This window comes from Callorhinus ursinus, unplaced genomic scaffold, assembly GCF_003265705.2.
Source record: "Callorhinus ursinus isolate GAN/ISIS: 27379988/994484 unplaced genomic scaffold, GSC_fseal_2.0 scaffold13, whole genome shotgun sequence".
Taxonomy (NCBI): domain Eukaryota; kingdom Metazoa; phylum Chordata; class Mammalia; order Carnivora; family Otariidae; genus Callorhinus; species Callorhinus ursinus.
This window is the reverse complement of record NW_027397075.1, coordinates 4,308,258-4,323,021: the sequence shown is the minus strand read 5'-3', so window position 1 is coordinate 4,323,021 and position 14,764 is coordinate 4,308,258. Positions and strand designations below refer to the sequence as shown.

The 14,764-nt window shown below is 40.9% G+C and overlaps 1 protein-coding gene across 11 annotated transcripts in view; it reads left to right on the top strand.

Moving 5' to 3' along the window:
• MRTFB (myocardin related transcription factor B) overlaps window positions 1-14,764 on the top strand; it is a 276,619-nt gene that overhangs the window by 194,411 nt on the left and 67,444 nt on the right. For 10 of the 11 annotated variants that reach the window (XM_073899477.1, XM_073899476.1, XM_073899478.1 and 7 more), the window contains one exon: window positions 14,329-14,394. The exons of the other annotated variant lie outside the window; for it this stretch is intronic. In XM_073899477.1, the coding sequence (XP_073755578.1) occupies window positions 14,329-14,394 (66 nt within the window). The remainder of the gene's footprint in view (window positions 1-14,328; window positions 14,395-14,764) is intronic. 11 annotated transcript variants of the gene reach the window in all.

Sequence of the window (14,764 nt, the reverse complement as noted above, 5' to 3'; positions counted from 1 at the left end):
CAAGATAGAGAATTCTCCTTAGACTAATTTTCTTTGTCAAAGCAGCAATAGCGAATCTCAACTTTTGGCTTGTCCACAAAAGAAATGGAACATTTTCTAATTATGTGCAACATGGATGAGATCTAAATTTAATTTCTGGTTCTAGAACTAAAGATGGATATTAGAGATCACTGACTTGACAACTGAAGAATTAACAATTACAAATTTTGAGGGAAAATCAAATAAATTGAGGTGATTTAATTCAGATAAGTGGTTTAATCGGAGTCATTATTAAGATAATCATAACACCAGTGCTACCAGCTAGTTATAATTAAAGAGGAAAATGGTTGTTCAGTTTACAGAGCTCTCTCATGGTGAGAATAAAAACCCTAGAAAGAAAACTGGGCTGTGTATTACTTTACTTTGACTAAAACTGACTGCTCTAACAAACAACCCCAAAACTCAGTGTTTTAACCAAAATGCATTTCTTGCTCAGTCCAAAGTGGGTCAGACTGCTACCCTAGTCAGCTGTCCTCTAAGAAGTGACTTGGGGAATCTGGGTTCCTCATTGTGTTGCTTAACCCATGGGTGTGGGGTGGGGGGAAAGAGTTACAGACTTGGGGGGCCACATTCCCACTTCTGTCCCTGGCTGGTAAATAACAGTTGAGATAAAGTATGTGAAAGTTTCTGGTAGACTGCATAGTAAACAGTGGAGTAGATTAACGTGGTGTGCTGGGACATGGCTGTAGTAGATCTTTTTAAGAAAAAGGTGCACATTTGTCTACAATCTTTTGAGCAAGCCAACCTGGGGGAAAACAGATTAAACAAATAGCTTTACCCAAACTTTTCTAAACGTTGGAAATGATCTCATACGTACTCTACCTGCCTTGTCCATTAGCCACGGATGGCTGTTTATTTTTTTTAAAAGGCTTGTCAACTTTTAAAATTATTTATTTATTTATTTATTCATGAGCGACAGAGAGAGAGGCAGAAGGAGAAGCAGGCTTCCCACGGAGCAGGGAGCCCGATGCGGGACTTGATCCCAGGACCCTGGGATCATGATTTGAGGCGAAGACAGATGCTTAACCGACTGAGCCACCCAGGCGCCCACGCATGGCTATTTAAATGTGAATTTAAAATAATTAAAATGAAATAAAATTTTTTAAATTCAGCTGCTTCATCACATTAGGCATACGTGGTTAGTGCCTGCCATACTGAACAGCGCAGATTATAAAACACTTCTGTCCGTATGGAAAGTTCTGTGAAAGACAGCGCTGCTCTACCCTTCCCCCTCCATGCCTCTGCCCACTACGCTCCTCTCACCCCAGATTTGCAGGTTCAGCGTCGCCGAAAACCCAATCCCAGTGCCATTTCCTGAAGAAAGTCGCTGGACCCTATCAGCTAAAAATAATTTCTTCTCCCCTGTATATTCCCAATAACTCGATCTGCATCCCTTCATGGCATTTTACCTTTTGCCGCTGTGGTACGTATATCTGTATTGCCTTCACTATTAGACCGTAGTGATTTAGGGGGATAGAATCCTTGTTTGGATCATTTTTGTACCTCATCCCCAGTGTCCTGCATCTCATAGACACATTATTATTACGCAACAGGTATTTAAAGAGTGTTATCCCCCACCCTGCCTTCTTTAACAGAATAACTTGAACTCTTCCCTTCGGATACAATTTATAATTCAGTTATAAACTAATAACCCCATGTGATACATTGGTGCCTTAAGGCACTGTCAAGGTGTATAAAATCATTTATCAGTGCACAGAATGACCCCTAGATCATTACTAGATTACTAGCATTGTTATTTATGGTCTGATTTTTGCCAAAATCTGGCCACTCTCCCTTTTCTGATATGCTGCTTCTAAGCTTCTGTGACGTAAGCAACAAATTAACAAAATGTAATAGATCTTGATTGTATTGTTGACTCAACTAAAATACATTTAGTGAGCCGTGGTGGGAGAAAGGGACAAATGGACGGTTGAAATAAAGAATGCTACAAAGCCTTCTCTGAGCAAAGCACATGAATTTTGCAACATCTATTTTGATTTCTCTGGGAATTTCTTCTTTCTTTGTTTTCTGTCAATGTTCTACAAAATTATTTTTTGTAGAAGTATTGTATGGTGAGATGTCACTAAATTAACATTTTTTAAAAATAAATTTGAAGAGTATGATATAGTCCTTATAACAAATTCAAATAAAATATAGGTTTGAAGGAAAAGCAAAAGATCCCTCTTCCCAGGCATGATTCAGTGTTGTGGTTTTTTTTGTTTTTTTTTTCTTTAATGGGTGGATGCCCTTTTTGAGATGAAGTTCTATAATTTAATTTTTTATTAGAAATAATTTCATTTTGCAGAAATTTGAGTGTTTGTCCTCAGGGTCATGCCAGCATACAAAGAGCTCACAGCCTAAAAAACGAGAAACTAAATGATAACATAGGAGTGAAAACAGGCACATGGAACAGAGAGCACAGAAGAAACCCATGTGTGCTTTGGTCCACATGAGGGAGGATGACACCTGTGCAGGCCGGCCCTCTCTCGTGTGCCCTAGACCTGCACAACCCTCTACTGTGGCTCCAGTGGGCCTCTTCTTCCTGGCAAGCATACTCCTCCAGTTTCCTGTCACCTTTAAGGGCACCTCTGTTCACCCATTGACTCATGCTGGGAACCTGAATGGGACTGATCCGTGACACTGTCGCTGACCTCCTCCTCATAACCTGCTACCAGGTCCTGTCACCAGATCTGTCAGTTCGACCTCAGAAATCTTTCTCTCACCCACAGCACTATTTCACCATGGCCACCACCCTTGCCTGGGTTCCGTTCCTCAAATACAGGAGTCTTCACTCAAGTGGACGTACAGCTGCCTCCTGGTCTCTCCCCACCCACCCAGACCCCTCCATGGAGGGAGGCTGTGCCCCTGTGTCCCGAAGCAAGTCGCATTTGTATGTCCCTGCATCACTCTTCTCTGCCAGCATGCCCCTCCCTCCCCACCCCGCCCTAGTTCATTGGCCTGAGGGGCCACAACTCATGCCTTCCTCTGCACCATCATGTAGAGTCGCTGTAATATGAGGACAACACACAGGTCAGGCCACTTCTCAGTTCTCTTCTTGTGTTGGTGGGCAGATTCCTGTGCGCGTGTGTGTACGTGGGTAACTAGGTAGGTGAATGCATATGTGTGTGTGTCAGTCCCATCTCTGAATCCACACAGTGGGCAGAAAAGCCAAGCTATTGAGCCAGGATCAAGGGACCTCAAAAGAGGAGCACATGCTGATGGAGTTAAATAATATTCCACAGTTTTCCTGTTTCATTGTCAATTATCCTTTCATTCAGAGAGCCAGCCTTGGGCATTTACATTAAGATATTTCAGGGTCGTTTATGCCACATACATCTTCCCATCTTAGAGGAAGTATGAAAGAGCTTTTACCTGTCAGCACCTCTTAAGTAGAGCTGCAACCTGAAATTCTGATGTGGTGGTGGAATAGAGAATTTCTGATTGCCCCCAACATAGGAAAAATATTATCTTCTCTTGGAGCCATAGAGAGTAAGAAATCTAGAAGTTCGGGTGTAGAACCAGCCTAGTCCTGCAGGTTAAAAATCAGTTGTCTCAAAGAAACAAATCAAGTACTGTTTTAACCTCTTTATGTTGCTACTGATGAAGCAGTTAAGTGGATGATTTTGCTTTTGAAGTGCCTGTTATTTGTGTTAAACTTCCTTTTATGCCACTGTGTACTTGATTTCCATCACTTTTTAACCAAACAAGATGTTTAAAATTCGTATATGTCGAATATCCTTCTGTAAGTCTGCCACAAACTAATGTCATCCCTGCCGATCTGTATCAGGCCCCTGGCTTGACATCACGTTGTCATACCACGAGAAGCATACTTTAAATTCATTCCAACTTTTGACAAAAAGGAGAAGGGAATTTGTGTGAAGGTATGATCAGTTTAAAGAAACATGCCCCATTTTTAGCAGTCTGTTTCCATGGTAACAGAAGCTGCAGCCAACCATGGAATTATCAAAGTGCCTGTAAATTTCCAAGGCTGAGTGTTGAAAACATTGTTTTCCTGACCTCATGCTGCAGATTAATTAGGAAAGCTATAGTATGTGAGCCCGGGCCGTTAGCATTCTCGTTTTGACTTCATCTTTAACTCCTAATAGAGGGTGGATGGTGCCTTTCAGACCGTGACCTCCTTGCCAGGAAGTTTAGAATTCCAGAGTTTATACCACCTGCCTCTCCCCATGTCCCCCAGCCCAGTGGATTCTTAAGGATACAGTAGGTTTTCTGACATTGGAAAGAAAGGCAGTATTTCCTATGTGGTCTAAGCCCTAACTTTTTCAAACACTAATTTGTGGGTTTTTTAGTTAACTTGATGTTGTCTCTCTTTCTTAAATGGAAAATAATCATAACATAAAAATTCCTGATCAAAATGCTGTTTGCTCTTGGTCCCGTCCGAGGTGGGGATTTATGTGCTCACTGTATGGCTCGCTTCCGCTCCAGAAAGGAAGTGCTAGTAATGGAAGCCTGCTTCATCCACGCAGATAGCTTGACTCTTACAAGACAAACCACGATTTTATTTGAGGCCTCTTTGTGTTCTATTTTGTAGAATCACTTAAAGGAGAACCTTATTTTATAATTGGCAGATTCGACCCCTGGAAATATAACCAGAGGTCTGTGATCTTTGGTTGCTATTCTTTATCATGTGTGAGAGTACTTAAGTGCTTTTTCTCTTCTTTAATGCATCATGAATTTTCCATTAATTATGAGTGGAGATGAAAACAAATTAGTGTCTGCCAGTTTTTCATGGTTTCCTTTACTCCTTTGCCCTTCACCTTCCCTTATTAATCTTCTTATACCCTTTAAAGCAACATAATTAGACTTTGTCTTCTGTTCTACCACCAACATTAATTCAAAAATACCCTAAGACTCAAATTCCTGCATCAAAGTGAAAGTCTTGGTTCTGCCCATGATAAGCACTTGCCCATAGAAAATTCTTCCATTGATTTATTCTTAAATTTGACACAATATTCTCTTTCCTTAGAAAATGTAACTCTGTTATATACTGTAAGCATACCACACAAAATTAAGTAAAACATGTTTATTGAAATTTCTATATTATGAGCACCGTAGAAGGTGCTAGAATATAGGGATGTCATCTAAAAGGGGAAATAGAGGCCAAAACAACCCCAAAAAAACCTAGAGTTCACCGTGACAAGGGAATGTAAGATGTGGCTGTTGCTCTAGTTACCACACCACTGAAAAATAGGTCGTCCTTAGTGGTCCATGGAATTGTGGTGGTGGAGGGCTAGCGAGGGGTGGGCGAGAAATGAGAAATTTGATTATTGAGCTACTAGTTTCTTAAAGTCTGGTGTTCTGCTAGCTTGTTTTTTTTTTTTCTTAACTGAGGTAAAATTGGCATAACCTAAAATTAGCCATTTTAAAAGTGAACAGAGGCATTTAGTATAGTCACCGTGTTGCTCAAACACACCTCTAGTTCCAAAACATTTTCATCACCCCAAAGAAAAACCTGTGTCCGTTAAGCAGTTATTCCCATGCCCCGCCCCCATCTCCATCCCCAGTTCCTGCTTGCCACCAGTCTGAACTCTGTCTCTGCATTTGCTAATTCTGGATATTTTACATACATGGGATCATCTGTCGTGTGGCCTTTGGGTCTGGCGTCTTTCACAGAGGATAATGTTTTCCAGGTTCATCCGTGTTGTGGCAGTGTCAATGCCGCATTCCCTTTTATGGCTGAGTAACATTCCATCGTGTGGACAGGCCACGGCGTTTACCATTCATTCACTGCAGACACTTGGAGTTCCCAACTCCTGGTGACTGGGAATAGCGCTGCTGTGCACACGTGTGTGTGCGTGTGCATGTGTGAGTGTGAGCCCCCGTTTCCCATTCTTTTCAGTTCACCTAGAAGTGGAGTTGCCAGGCTGCGACTCTTCTTCGCTAAAACTTTGTATAATGAGCTTTAGGAAGAACTGCCAAATGTTCTAAATTTGTATCTTGTGGGTCTTTTCTCTGATCAGAATGATAAAGTTCAGAGCCAATGAGTGACTTGCCAGTTTCCTGACTGACTTCTGTCCCCCAAGCTGTTGCCATTATTAACTGGAGCATTTCAGTAACAAATAACTTTGTTTCCCTTTCCAACTTGATCTTCACAGTCTGCAGGGATTATTTCGAGCCTCCTTCTTCTCTGGCCTCACACTAACTTTTCCTTCATTCCTCTCACTTTCAGCAAGTCGCCTTGCTTCCTCCTCCTCAGAGAAAATAACAGCCGTCATTGGGAAACCCCTGGACATCCCAGACCAAATCTAGATACCTAGCTTTACCCAATCGTCTTTACCCCCCTGTTGTCATAGAGGAAATGTGTCTTCACCAAAGCTGTCTTTGTGTGCTTGGAATCCTCTGCCCTTCGGGGGACCTGCTGTCTGTTCCTCTCCTGTGCGGCTTATTCATAGTCATTCTTTCCCGTCCCCACCCCCACCCCCCCTTGATCTTCGTCAGTTATAAACTGGCTCAGGGGTGTTCCAGCTTGAAATTCCACACGGTCTCAAGCTTTTCGCCTTCTCTCCTACCCTTCAGGGCAACATCTTGAAAACATTTGCTTCCAGTCACCTCATTCACACCCATGCCCCTCCTTTACTCCATAACCTCCTCTAGTCTGACTTCCATCCATCACTCCAAAGAGTAGCTCCTCATGCGCTAAACCCACAGTTGGTCACGACCCTCTTCTAGAAACACTTCTACACACACTCTCCAGGCTCCACTTCCTTCATAGACCACTTTGACCTCCTTTGCTGGATCTTCATCCCCTCACTGACCCATACGTGGGCTTGTCGTTGTTAACTTTCCTAGGAGCCGAGTCTGTGGCTTCTTTGGCCTTCCCTTTCTGTATTCTCTACCTCAGGGAACTGTCATGGCTTGACGACTTTCAAATTTCAATCTCCTGCCAAGATCTACCTTCTGAAACCTGGACCCACAGAGCCAACTATCACTTTGACATCTCTGCTTCCAATTCACACATGTCCAAGACTGAGCTCCCGAATGGCCAACTTGTGCTCTTCATCTCGGTAAATGGTCTGCCCAGGTGCTTAAGCCAGAAACCCAGGTGTCATCTTTCTTGTCTCTTTCTCCTCAAAACACAACATCCAGTCTCTTACCACATACTGTTGATTTTATTCTAAATATATCTTAAATCTGTCTGTTACATCTCTCAGCTGTGTTGAAGGGGAAGAAATGAGATGTCTTGTGCTTAAGGCTTCTACCCAGGAACATCAGAAAAATTCTACCTAGTTTAAAAATAAACAGGAGGTTTGCAAGGGAAGGCTTAAGAGGGGCTTCTGACAACCACTGTAAATGTCTCCCCATTCAGTCAAAAACCTGCCCTGTTACCCTCACTAATGCTTTTGATATCTTTTGGTCCCTCACTGCTTATTACATATATCAAATTTCACCATTATTTTGGCACAGCATTTGCCATTAGTCTTGGGTGAATGGAAGTGATCTTTGTTTTTGAATTTAGAGTTACCTTAAAACATGATGATATACATTGTGTGGAAGGGATGAACAAAAGGGTACTCCCCCACCTCCTTAGTGGGAATACAGATTGTTGAAATCATTTGGATTGCACAGTGCCCCTATCAGAATTTTAAATGTATGTTCCATTATCATACATTTTATGTATATAATCACCATCATCATCATGGGAAGGATACCAAAAAATGAATGAGGACAATCAGTGCAGCATTGTTTATAATAGCAAAAAATCTGAGAACTTACATGTATACGATGATATATCCCTATGTTAGATACAGCCATTCATACAGCCAGTAAGAAGAATGAGCTAGATATTGTGGGGTTTTTCCAAACAAATCCCCAACCTACATGAAGAGTATGATCCTCCCCCGTGTATCTCCTTTGCATATTTTATATTTAATATTGCTGGAATAGTCACAAAACACCCTCTGGGGCCATAAAAGTTTCACAGTGGTTACCTTTGTGGAGAAGGACGAGAGGTGTGGAGCGGGATGGACTGACTTTCACTTTTCTTTTTAATGACTTTTTTTATGTGTGTGTATCACTTTTATTTCAACAAATAAATGGAAAAAAATTCTCATAAAACGTGGATTTTTAATAGAGGTATTGGTGGCATACTGGTATATTTCTGAGACCCAGGCCCAGAAGGAAACCCCCAGGTTGTGGCTCCTTACCCTCCAGCTACAAAAACCCATCCACAGCAAAGAGCTATAAGCATGTGAATCTTTGTGGAATTAAATTTTCTTAATCCTGCTGATGGTAGGGGAGGACTGCATGTATGGGGGCTGGGGGTATGTGGGAAATCTGTACTTCCCTCTCAGTTTTGCTATAAACCTGAAACTGCTTTAAGAAATAATAATAAAAACTGAGGGTTCTAGAGGGGAGGGGCTGGGGGGATGGGTTAGCCTGGTAATGGGTATTGAGGAGGGCACATTCTGCATGGAGCACTGGGTGTTATGAACAAACAATGAATCATGGAACAGTACACTGAAACAAATTATGTAATATATGGTGATTAACATAACAATAAAAAAATTTTAAAAAAAGGAAATAATAATAAAGTCTTTAATAACATCCTCATGGGGGCGCCTGGGTGGCTCAGTCATTGAGCGTCTGCCTTAGGCTCAGGTCATGATCCCAGGGTCCTGGGATCGAACCCCGCATTGGGCTCCCTGCTCGGCGGGAAGCCTGCTTCTCCCTCTCCCACTCCCCCTGCTTGTGTTCCCTCTCTCGCTGTGTCTCTGTCAAATAAATAAAAATCTAAATAAATGAATAAATAATAAATAAATAACATCCTTATGGTTTTATATTTGAAAAAAAAAAAAACAGTGGTCACTTTTACCAAGTATCTGAAGTAATGGTGGTCGTAGTAACAGTATTAATAACCACCACCACCACCTTTTTAAACATTGATTTTTAAGGAAGAGGAAAAGTTCATCGGTCTTTTGCTCTCTGAATATAAATTTTTTCAAGACTTCAAATTTTTGGCCTTACCTGGATTAAGCAAATGCAGGTGTAAATTTTACCGCTAAGCTGCTGCTTTAATAAACCACTGCAACCTGGATTGAATGGGGCCCTAAGACTTCATTGTCCTAAGATGTTACGTTGGGGCCTGATACTCCCTCCCATATCTGTTCAAAAGGTAATATGATGATAACATTGTCTTGTTATTTATAGGATTAGGCCCCTTATTTAATGCAGATTAAACAGTACATAATCAATTTTTGCCAAGTCCAATCACTTTATTCTCTTTACTCAAACATTTGTTTGAAAAAAATTAAATTTAAAAACAGAAACCGGGGCCTGTTTTTTTTGCCTAGTACTGCCTTCACAGTCAATACAGAATCAATTCCAGAGTATTCTTTGGTTTTCCATCACTGCTTTTGTCCCTGGTTTACCCGGCCTTCACTTGACTGCTCAGGATCTTGGGGTTTTTTTCACCCCTCATGATTCTGCATTCTATTCTGCCCGATGTCCTGCAATGAAATAATATGCATTGAGTCCTCTAACTTGCAGACAGCTGCTCATCTCCCCTCCCCTTCTTAACCTACCCTCCTTCATACCCCATAACTGAAACTAGCTATTTGTAAAGAATTTCCAAGACCATGGCTGACTGCCACACCGCTTCCCAGAATGGGTCATTTCTGCCTTGTTTTTATAGTATACAGTCCTCAGATGTCCCCTTGCAAACCCTTTGCACCAGAACTGTGCTTTGCTTTGGCTTGTTCCACTCATGCTAAACTGCCGTGTATTATTAAAATGCTGCATAATGTGGGCTTTTTTTTTCCTTTTAGAGTGAAAAAGCACTTTAATTATGTCATATTGTAGAAACATTTCAAATATTCTACATAAAAAACAAAAGAGAAAGGACATATAACCTTGGTTCAAAAAGCGGCTGAAAATTTTGAGGTAGGGTATAAGTATTATATGAAAGACATTATTGCCTTTTAAGGTTTTTTACTATAGGAAACTAATCCTGAAATTTTGTTCTAAAGGCAGTTTAATCCATTTAAGAAGTGGGGGAAAGGAACTAAAAGAAAATACTCTTAAATGTGTAAACTATTTGTGATTCTGAAAAGAGGGAAATTTCCTCTTTAACATTAGATAATAAGCTACCTTTCATTCTCAAATTTTTATTATTTCTTATCTAGAAAAAGAGCAAGTTGCAAACACTTCTGTTGACCCAATATTGTTTTTATCTGTTGTAGCAAAGAATAACATGAAGTAGAATTTTCAAAATTGTGTATTTTTTTTTCTTCGTTGAAATCTAAGAGGAAACTATGAGTGTTAGCCTTAGAAAGTGTTAAGACACATCTGCCTTGGAAAAATTCAATAATTGATGAAAATTTTTTTCTCTAAATGAAATGAGTATAAAGTAGTCTGTATCCATGTCCTCACACATCTTCTATAATTTCAAAAGATGCTGGTTTGCATACGAAGAAATGAGTCTCACTATTTTATGGTCATACCTTATATGGACCATAGAAGGATAGTCTTCCTTCTAGGAATTAAGGGTTTAAATTCAATGATTTTAAACTTATGGACTTACTGGGACCATATGTTGGATTATTTAATTCCTACATTTTTCAAAGATAAAGACATTCTTTGAAAGTGTTCACATATGAGCAGTTCTATTATTACTGTGTCCTTTGTTTTCTGAAAGGATGTAGCCACTTGCTGACAGTTTTGAACTATCTTTTTCTCCCTCAGAATTCTCTAGATTTACATGTTTTCTTATCCTGCATGTAGTATTTGCAAAATGGCCATGGAGAACCCTCCATTTTAGTCAGTTTCCCAATAGGATGGAGGCTGTGGTGTCAGCCCAGTAGCTCAGTTGATCAGCTCACCTCAGCACTGGGGAGAATGCTCTCAGGTTCAGTTTTCAGACACAAGGCCGTTGCCCAAGACACTGGCTTCTCAGGCAGCTGTACCACCACCTGCCGCCAGCACAGGAAAGCATGGCTGGACCAGCATCTGGTCTTGTGTTTGTGGCCACAGAAATGCAATCTTATCGACACATGCAGAGTGGGTCAGGTTTTCCAGAGACCAGCCGGCATAACACTTTCCTCCTTTGTCTTAAGAACAACTGTGTGTGCAGCAGGCCCGGTGGTGGCCAGTGGTCTGGGCCTTCCCTGTCTCCATTGGGGACGTGAGTGTGCAGCCTGCCCTGGGGGATGATGGTCTCCAGGCTCAATTCATAAAGGCCTCAGAGAAACTCGAGAAAACATCTTGATCCCACAACCACAACCGGCTCTCTGATCATTAACGGAGTCAGGTCCTCTGTATTCAGGGCCCCACACCCCTTCCCTGTCCGGGCTAAGCACCGCCGCATTCTGCCGTCTCTGGTCGTTGGAGGACAGTCACCCTGCCTTGTCTTTCCCGGCTTGGACATTCTGCCTTCAAGGTGCAGATGTTGCTTGTCACTTCTCATACATGAACTTGTGTACTGATTTGATGAGCAGGAAGTACTAAAAGGAAGTTTGATATTTCCCAGAATTGTGAGCCTGCACCAATTTGTACTTTTTATAACCAGTAGTTATTCTCAGAGGAGCTCTGATCAAGTTGTGAGTGACTGGTTATAGTTAATATGGGCAAATACGGTAATTGTGTTTTAACACTGACCCAAAGTGGCAATGTACCAGAGTCTCTCTACAGGGCATTGTGCCTGATACTCAATATAATGTGCTCAGCGCCGCCCACCTAGTGCTAGAGGTGAAAACTAAATCAAGCTGGGTAATCAGTCTTAACAGTGTAACTGGTTATTGGCGCCTCTGCCTCATCATCCATTCATGTTCTTGCTGATGCCTTTGCTTTAAAGCAAACCTTGCATTCACAGCTGCAGCTCCTTCTGCCCTTGGCCGTGCATCCCAGACATGCACCTTGCAGCCAGGAACAGACACCTAATAGGCGGGCACTTGGTAAACAAACAGGCCTGCAGAAGGCTGCCTGCCGCGCCTGCTTTGAATAACGCTGTAGTGTGATAACACTGCTTCTTGGGAAAATTCTGGAGGCAATGAGGAGAGGAGAATTGATTGGGAAGATTATCCTCCTACCTTCAAGCAGTAGGACATAAGTTTGTTTTGCCACATAGAAAACCGGATGGAAAACACAAGTGGTCCGTGTTTGGTGTTTGTTTTATTTTAACAGTTGGTGACATGCATTCACTTTGCGTGTTACCCTCGTGGTAGCACATACCTTTGCATGTCAGCATGAGAACGTGATTTCTAGTCCAAGATCTTCTAGCTGACGGGGCTGCTATCACAGTGCATGAGTGCAGCTGACCAGGGTCCAGTCAGGAGGCGCTTCAAGGCTAACGAGCTGTTGTCATCACTGTTGGTTTGCAAATGAAGTTGTCGCCAACATAACCGTCATTCCAAGATGCCATTCGCCTTAAAAATATGTATTGTCTTTGATACATTTGTCTCACAAGTATGGTGCTTTGTTTGTTTGTTTTAAACCAAAGAAGGGGGCTTTTGATGTTTTCATTACCCTTTCTGTTTTACACCTTTCTTTGAGGACTCCCTTGTGAGAAAGGAAGGATACTCCTGCTAGAGATGCATCAGCAGACATGGACCACCGTGTTCCAGAAGTGTCAGCCTTTGAACTGGAGATTGTTCTGACCCTTTTCTCCTCTCAGTATTCCTCTTCTTGGGATTCTGCCTCTTGAATGTGACCGTCTCAAATTCAGACAAGCATTAACTTTAGCATTCATAGAAAAATGTTAGCGTGCAGGCATTTGGGTGCTATCGTATTTACAGGTCATCTCTCTAGGTTATTTTTGTTCCTAGTAAAATACCATGATGGGAACATACTATCCTCAGTAAACTGTAAGTTATCAGGGAAAAAAATCTTTGTGCTGGAGCGTAATTGATTCAAAGTACCACAAACCATTTTAATGTGAGAAGCATGTGTGTTTCTTTTGCTTTGTGCAATAGAATCTTAGGTCATTTGCTTCAGTTCTAAATGGGATGTCAGTGATGCTTTGTGATCCTCTGGCCCCCAAAAGAAGCGAAACCGTTTTTTTCAGTATTTTATGAAGGATGACATTCATATCTAGCAATGAATAAGAAAACGTGTTTAAAAGCCATTTTACAGTCTAGACTATTTTGGAAGTATATCTAGGCTTGCACTCTGCAGTCAGCACAAGGGCAAGCAAAAAGCAAGGATATAAGGGCCATGGGCCCTGCATCTTTAGATCTGAGGGTTTTATTGCAAGTAGGAGCCATCGTGTGCGTTGCATTTGAGCCTGGGTACAAGACTGCTCTGAGCTAGCCTCTTGTTCCAGCCATCACCCCCTTGCTAGAACATTCTCTTTCTTCAAGAAATACATAAAGGTAATTTTTTTTTAGCCTCTTGGCAACCCTTACTTGAACCCTTAATAAGCCTAACTTTGGTTTTCATCCACAGATGAAACCAGAAAAATCAAAATAGAAACTTAAAATTGAATGTAAGGTAAACCAAGGATTTTTCAGAGTTATTCATGTATTCCTCTTTTGTGAAATTAGCTCATTTTCCAGATTAAAAAAAAATAGATGCTAGGAAAGGAAGCTGCTTGAGAAATCAAGGGGGAAAATTATTTTTATTAAATTTGGCAAAGTGGATTTTTACATTTTGTGATGTATTCTTCGTTCCCTACAAGTTCTAATGATTCATTTATCCTTTCGTTAAAATGGTAAGATATCAATTGATCTCGGCTTTTTGAGAACTTGTAGAATGAGACATGTGTTATGTTTGTGCAAAGATTATTAAACTTTAAGTTCTTAATGTAGAAATTTCCCTTTGGGTTATTAGTGATATCTCACAGGTCTAATTTTTATTACAAATTTGGCCTTCATTAAAGCTATTTAAAGATTGTTCCAGATGTCACAAGTCTCTCCAAATAAGCCAATCTTAAAATAAAATTTTGTTATTAACTTGCTTTAAAAAAAAACTAATGTCAAGGAATCTCACCTTTCCACCAATTAGAGTTTTTTTATTAGGAAGTCTTAATGTATAGGCCAAACATTTTGGTTCATTGGCTGAGTACTTTGTGATTGTATTTAAACAACACTTAGCTCTTCATTAAATTAAGATTATTAACTAAACAAAAAATGTGCTAAAAGAACTTCAGAGTTCACCAAACAGGTAGAAACTACACACTGATTTTCTTTCTGTAAGTCAGATGGTGCCAGGTGGTATCCTTACTCAGTTATGAATAGAAGGTATTTAATAAAGCTTAGTTGTATCTCCTCTGGAACTTGGGAAGTTGGGTCCCGCCATTGCTTATAAACTCCAATGGTGATTCTTTCCTTTTCACAGTGCTCCAGCTGAGACTGCAGCAAAGGAGGACGAGGGAGCAACTGGTGGACCAGGGCATCATGCCACGTAAGATTTAAGCATCACTGTCACCTCCAGTGTGATGTAACAAAATGCACATGTCTGAGGAGAACCTGGAGCATACTCTGCTTTGGGCTGTGTCCATTGAGTCAATATACAATTACCAAATGAGCTGATAAGGAAAACCAGGCATTAGCATTGCCAACCTAAGAGAATCATCTCAAATACATTCTGAAAACCATATGCAGCTTGAAAGATGGGCTTGAATTTTTTATTACGTAACAAAAACTGGGAAACTAGGTTAAGATCAGGTCTTCGTGCATGAACATTTGTTTTAGTTTTGAAATAATTAAAGTCATCTCTACGTAATAGGTCCAGTGTGACTTAGACTTGCAAAAGTAACATGATAAAATTAATT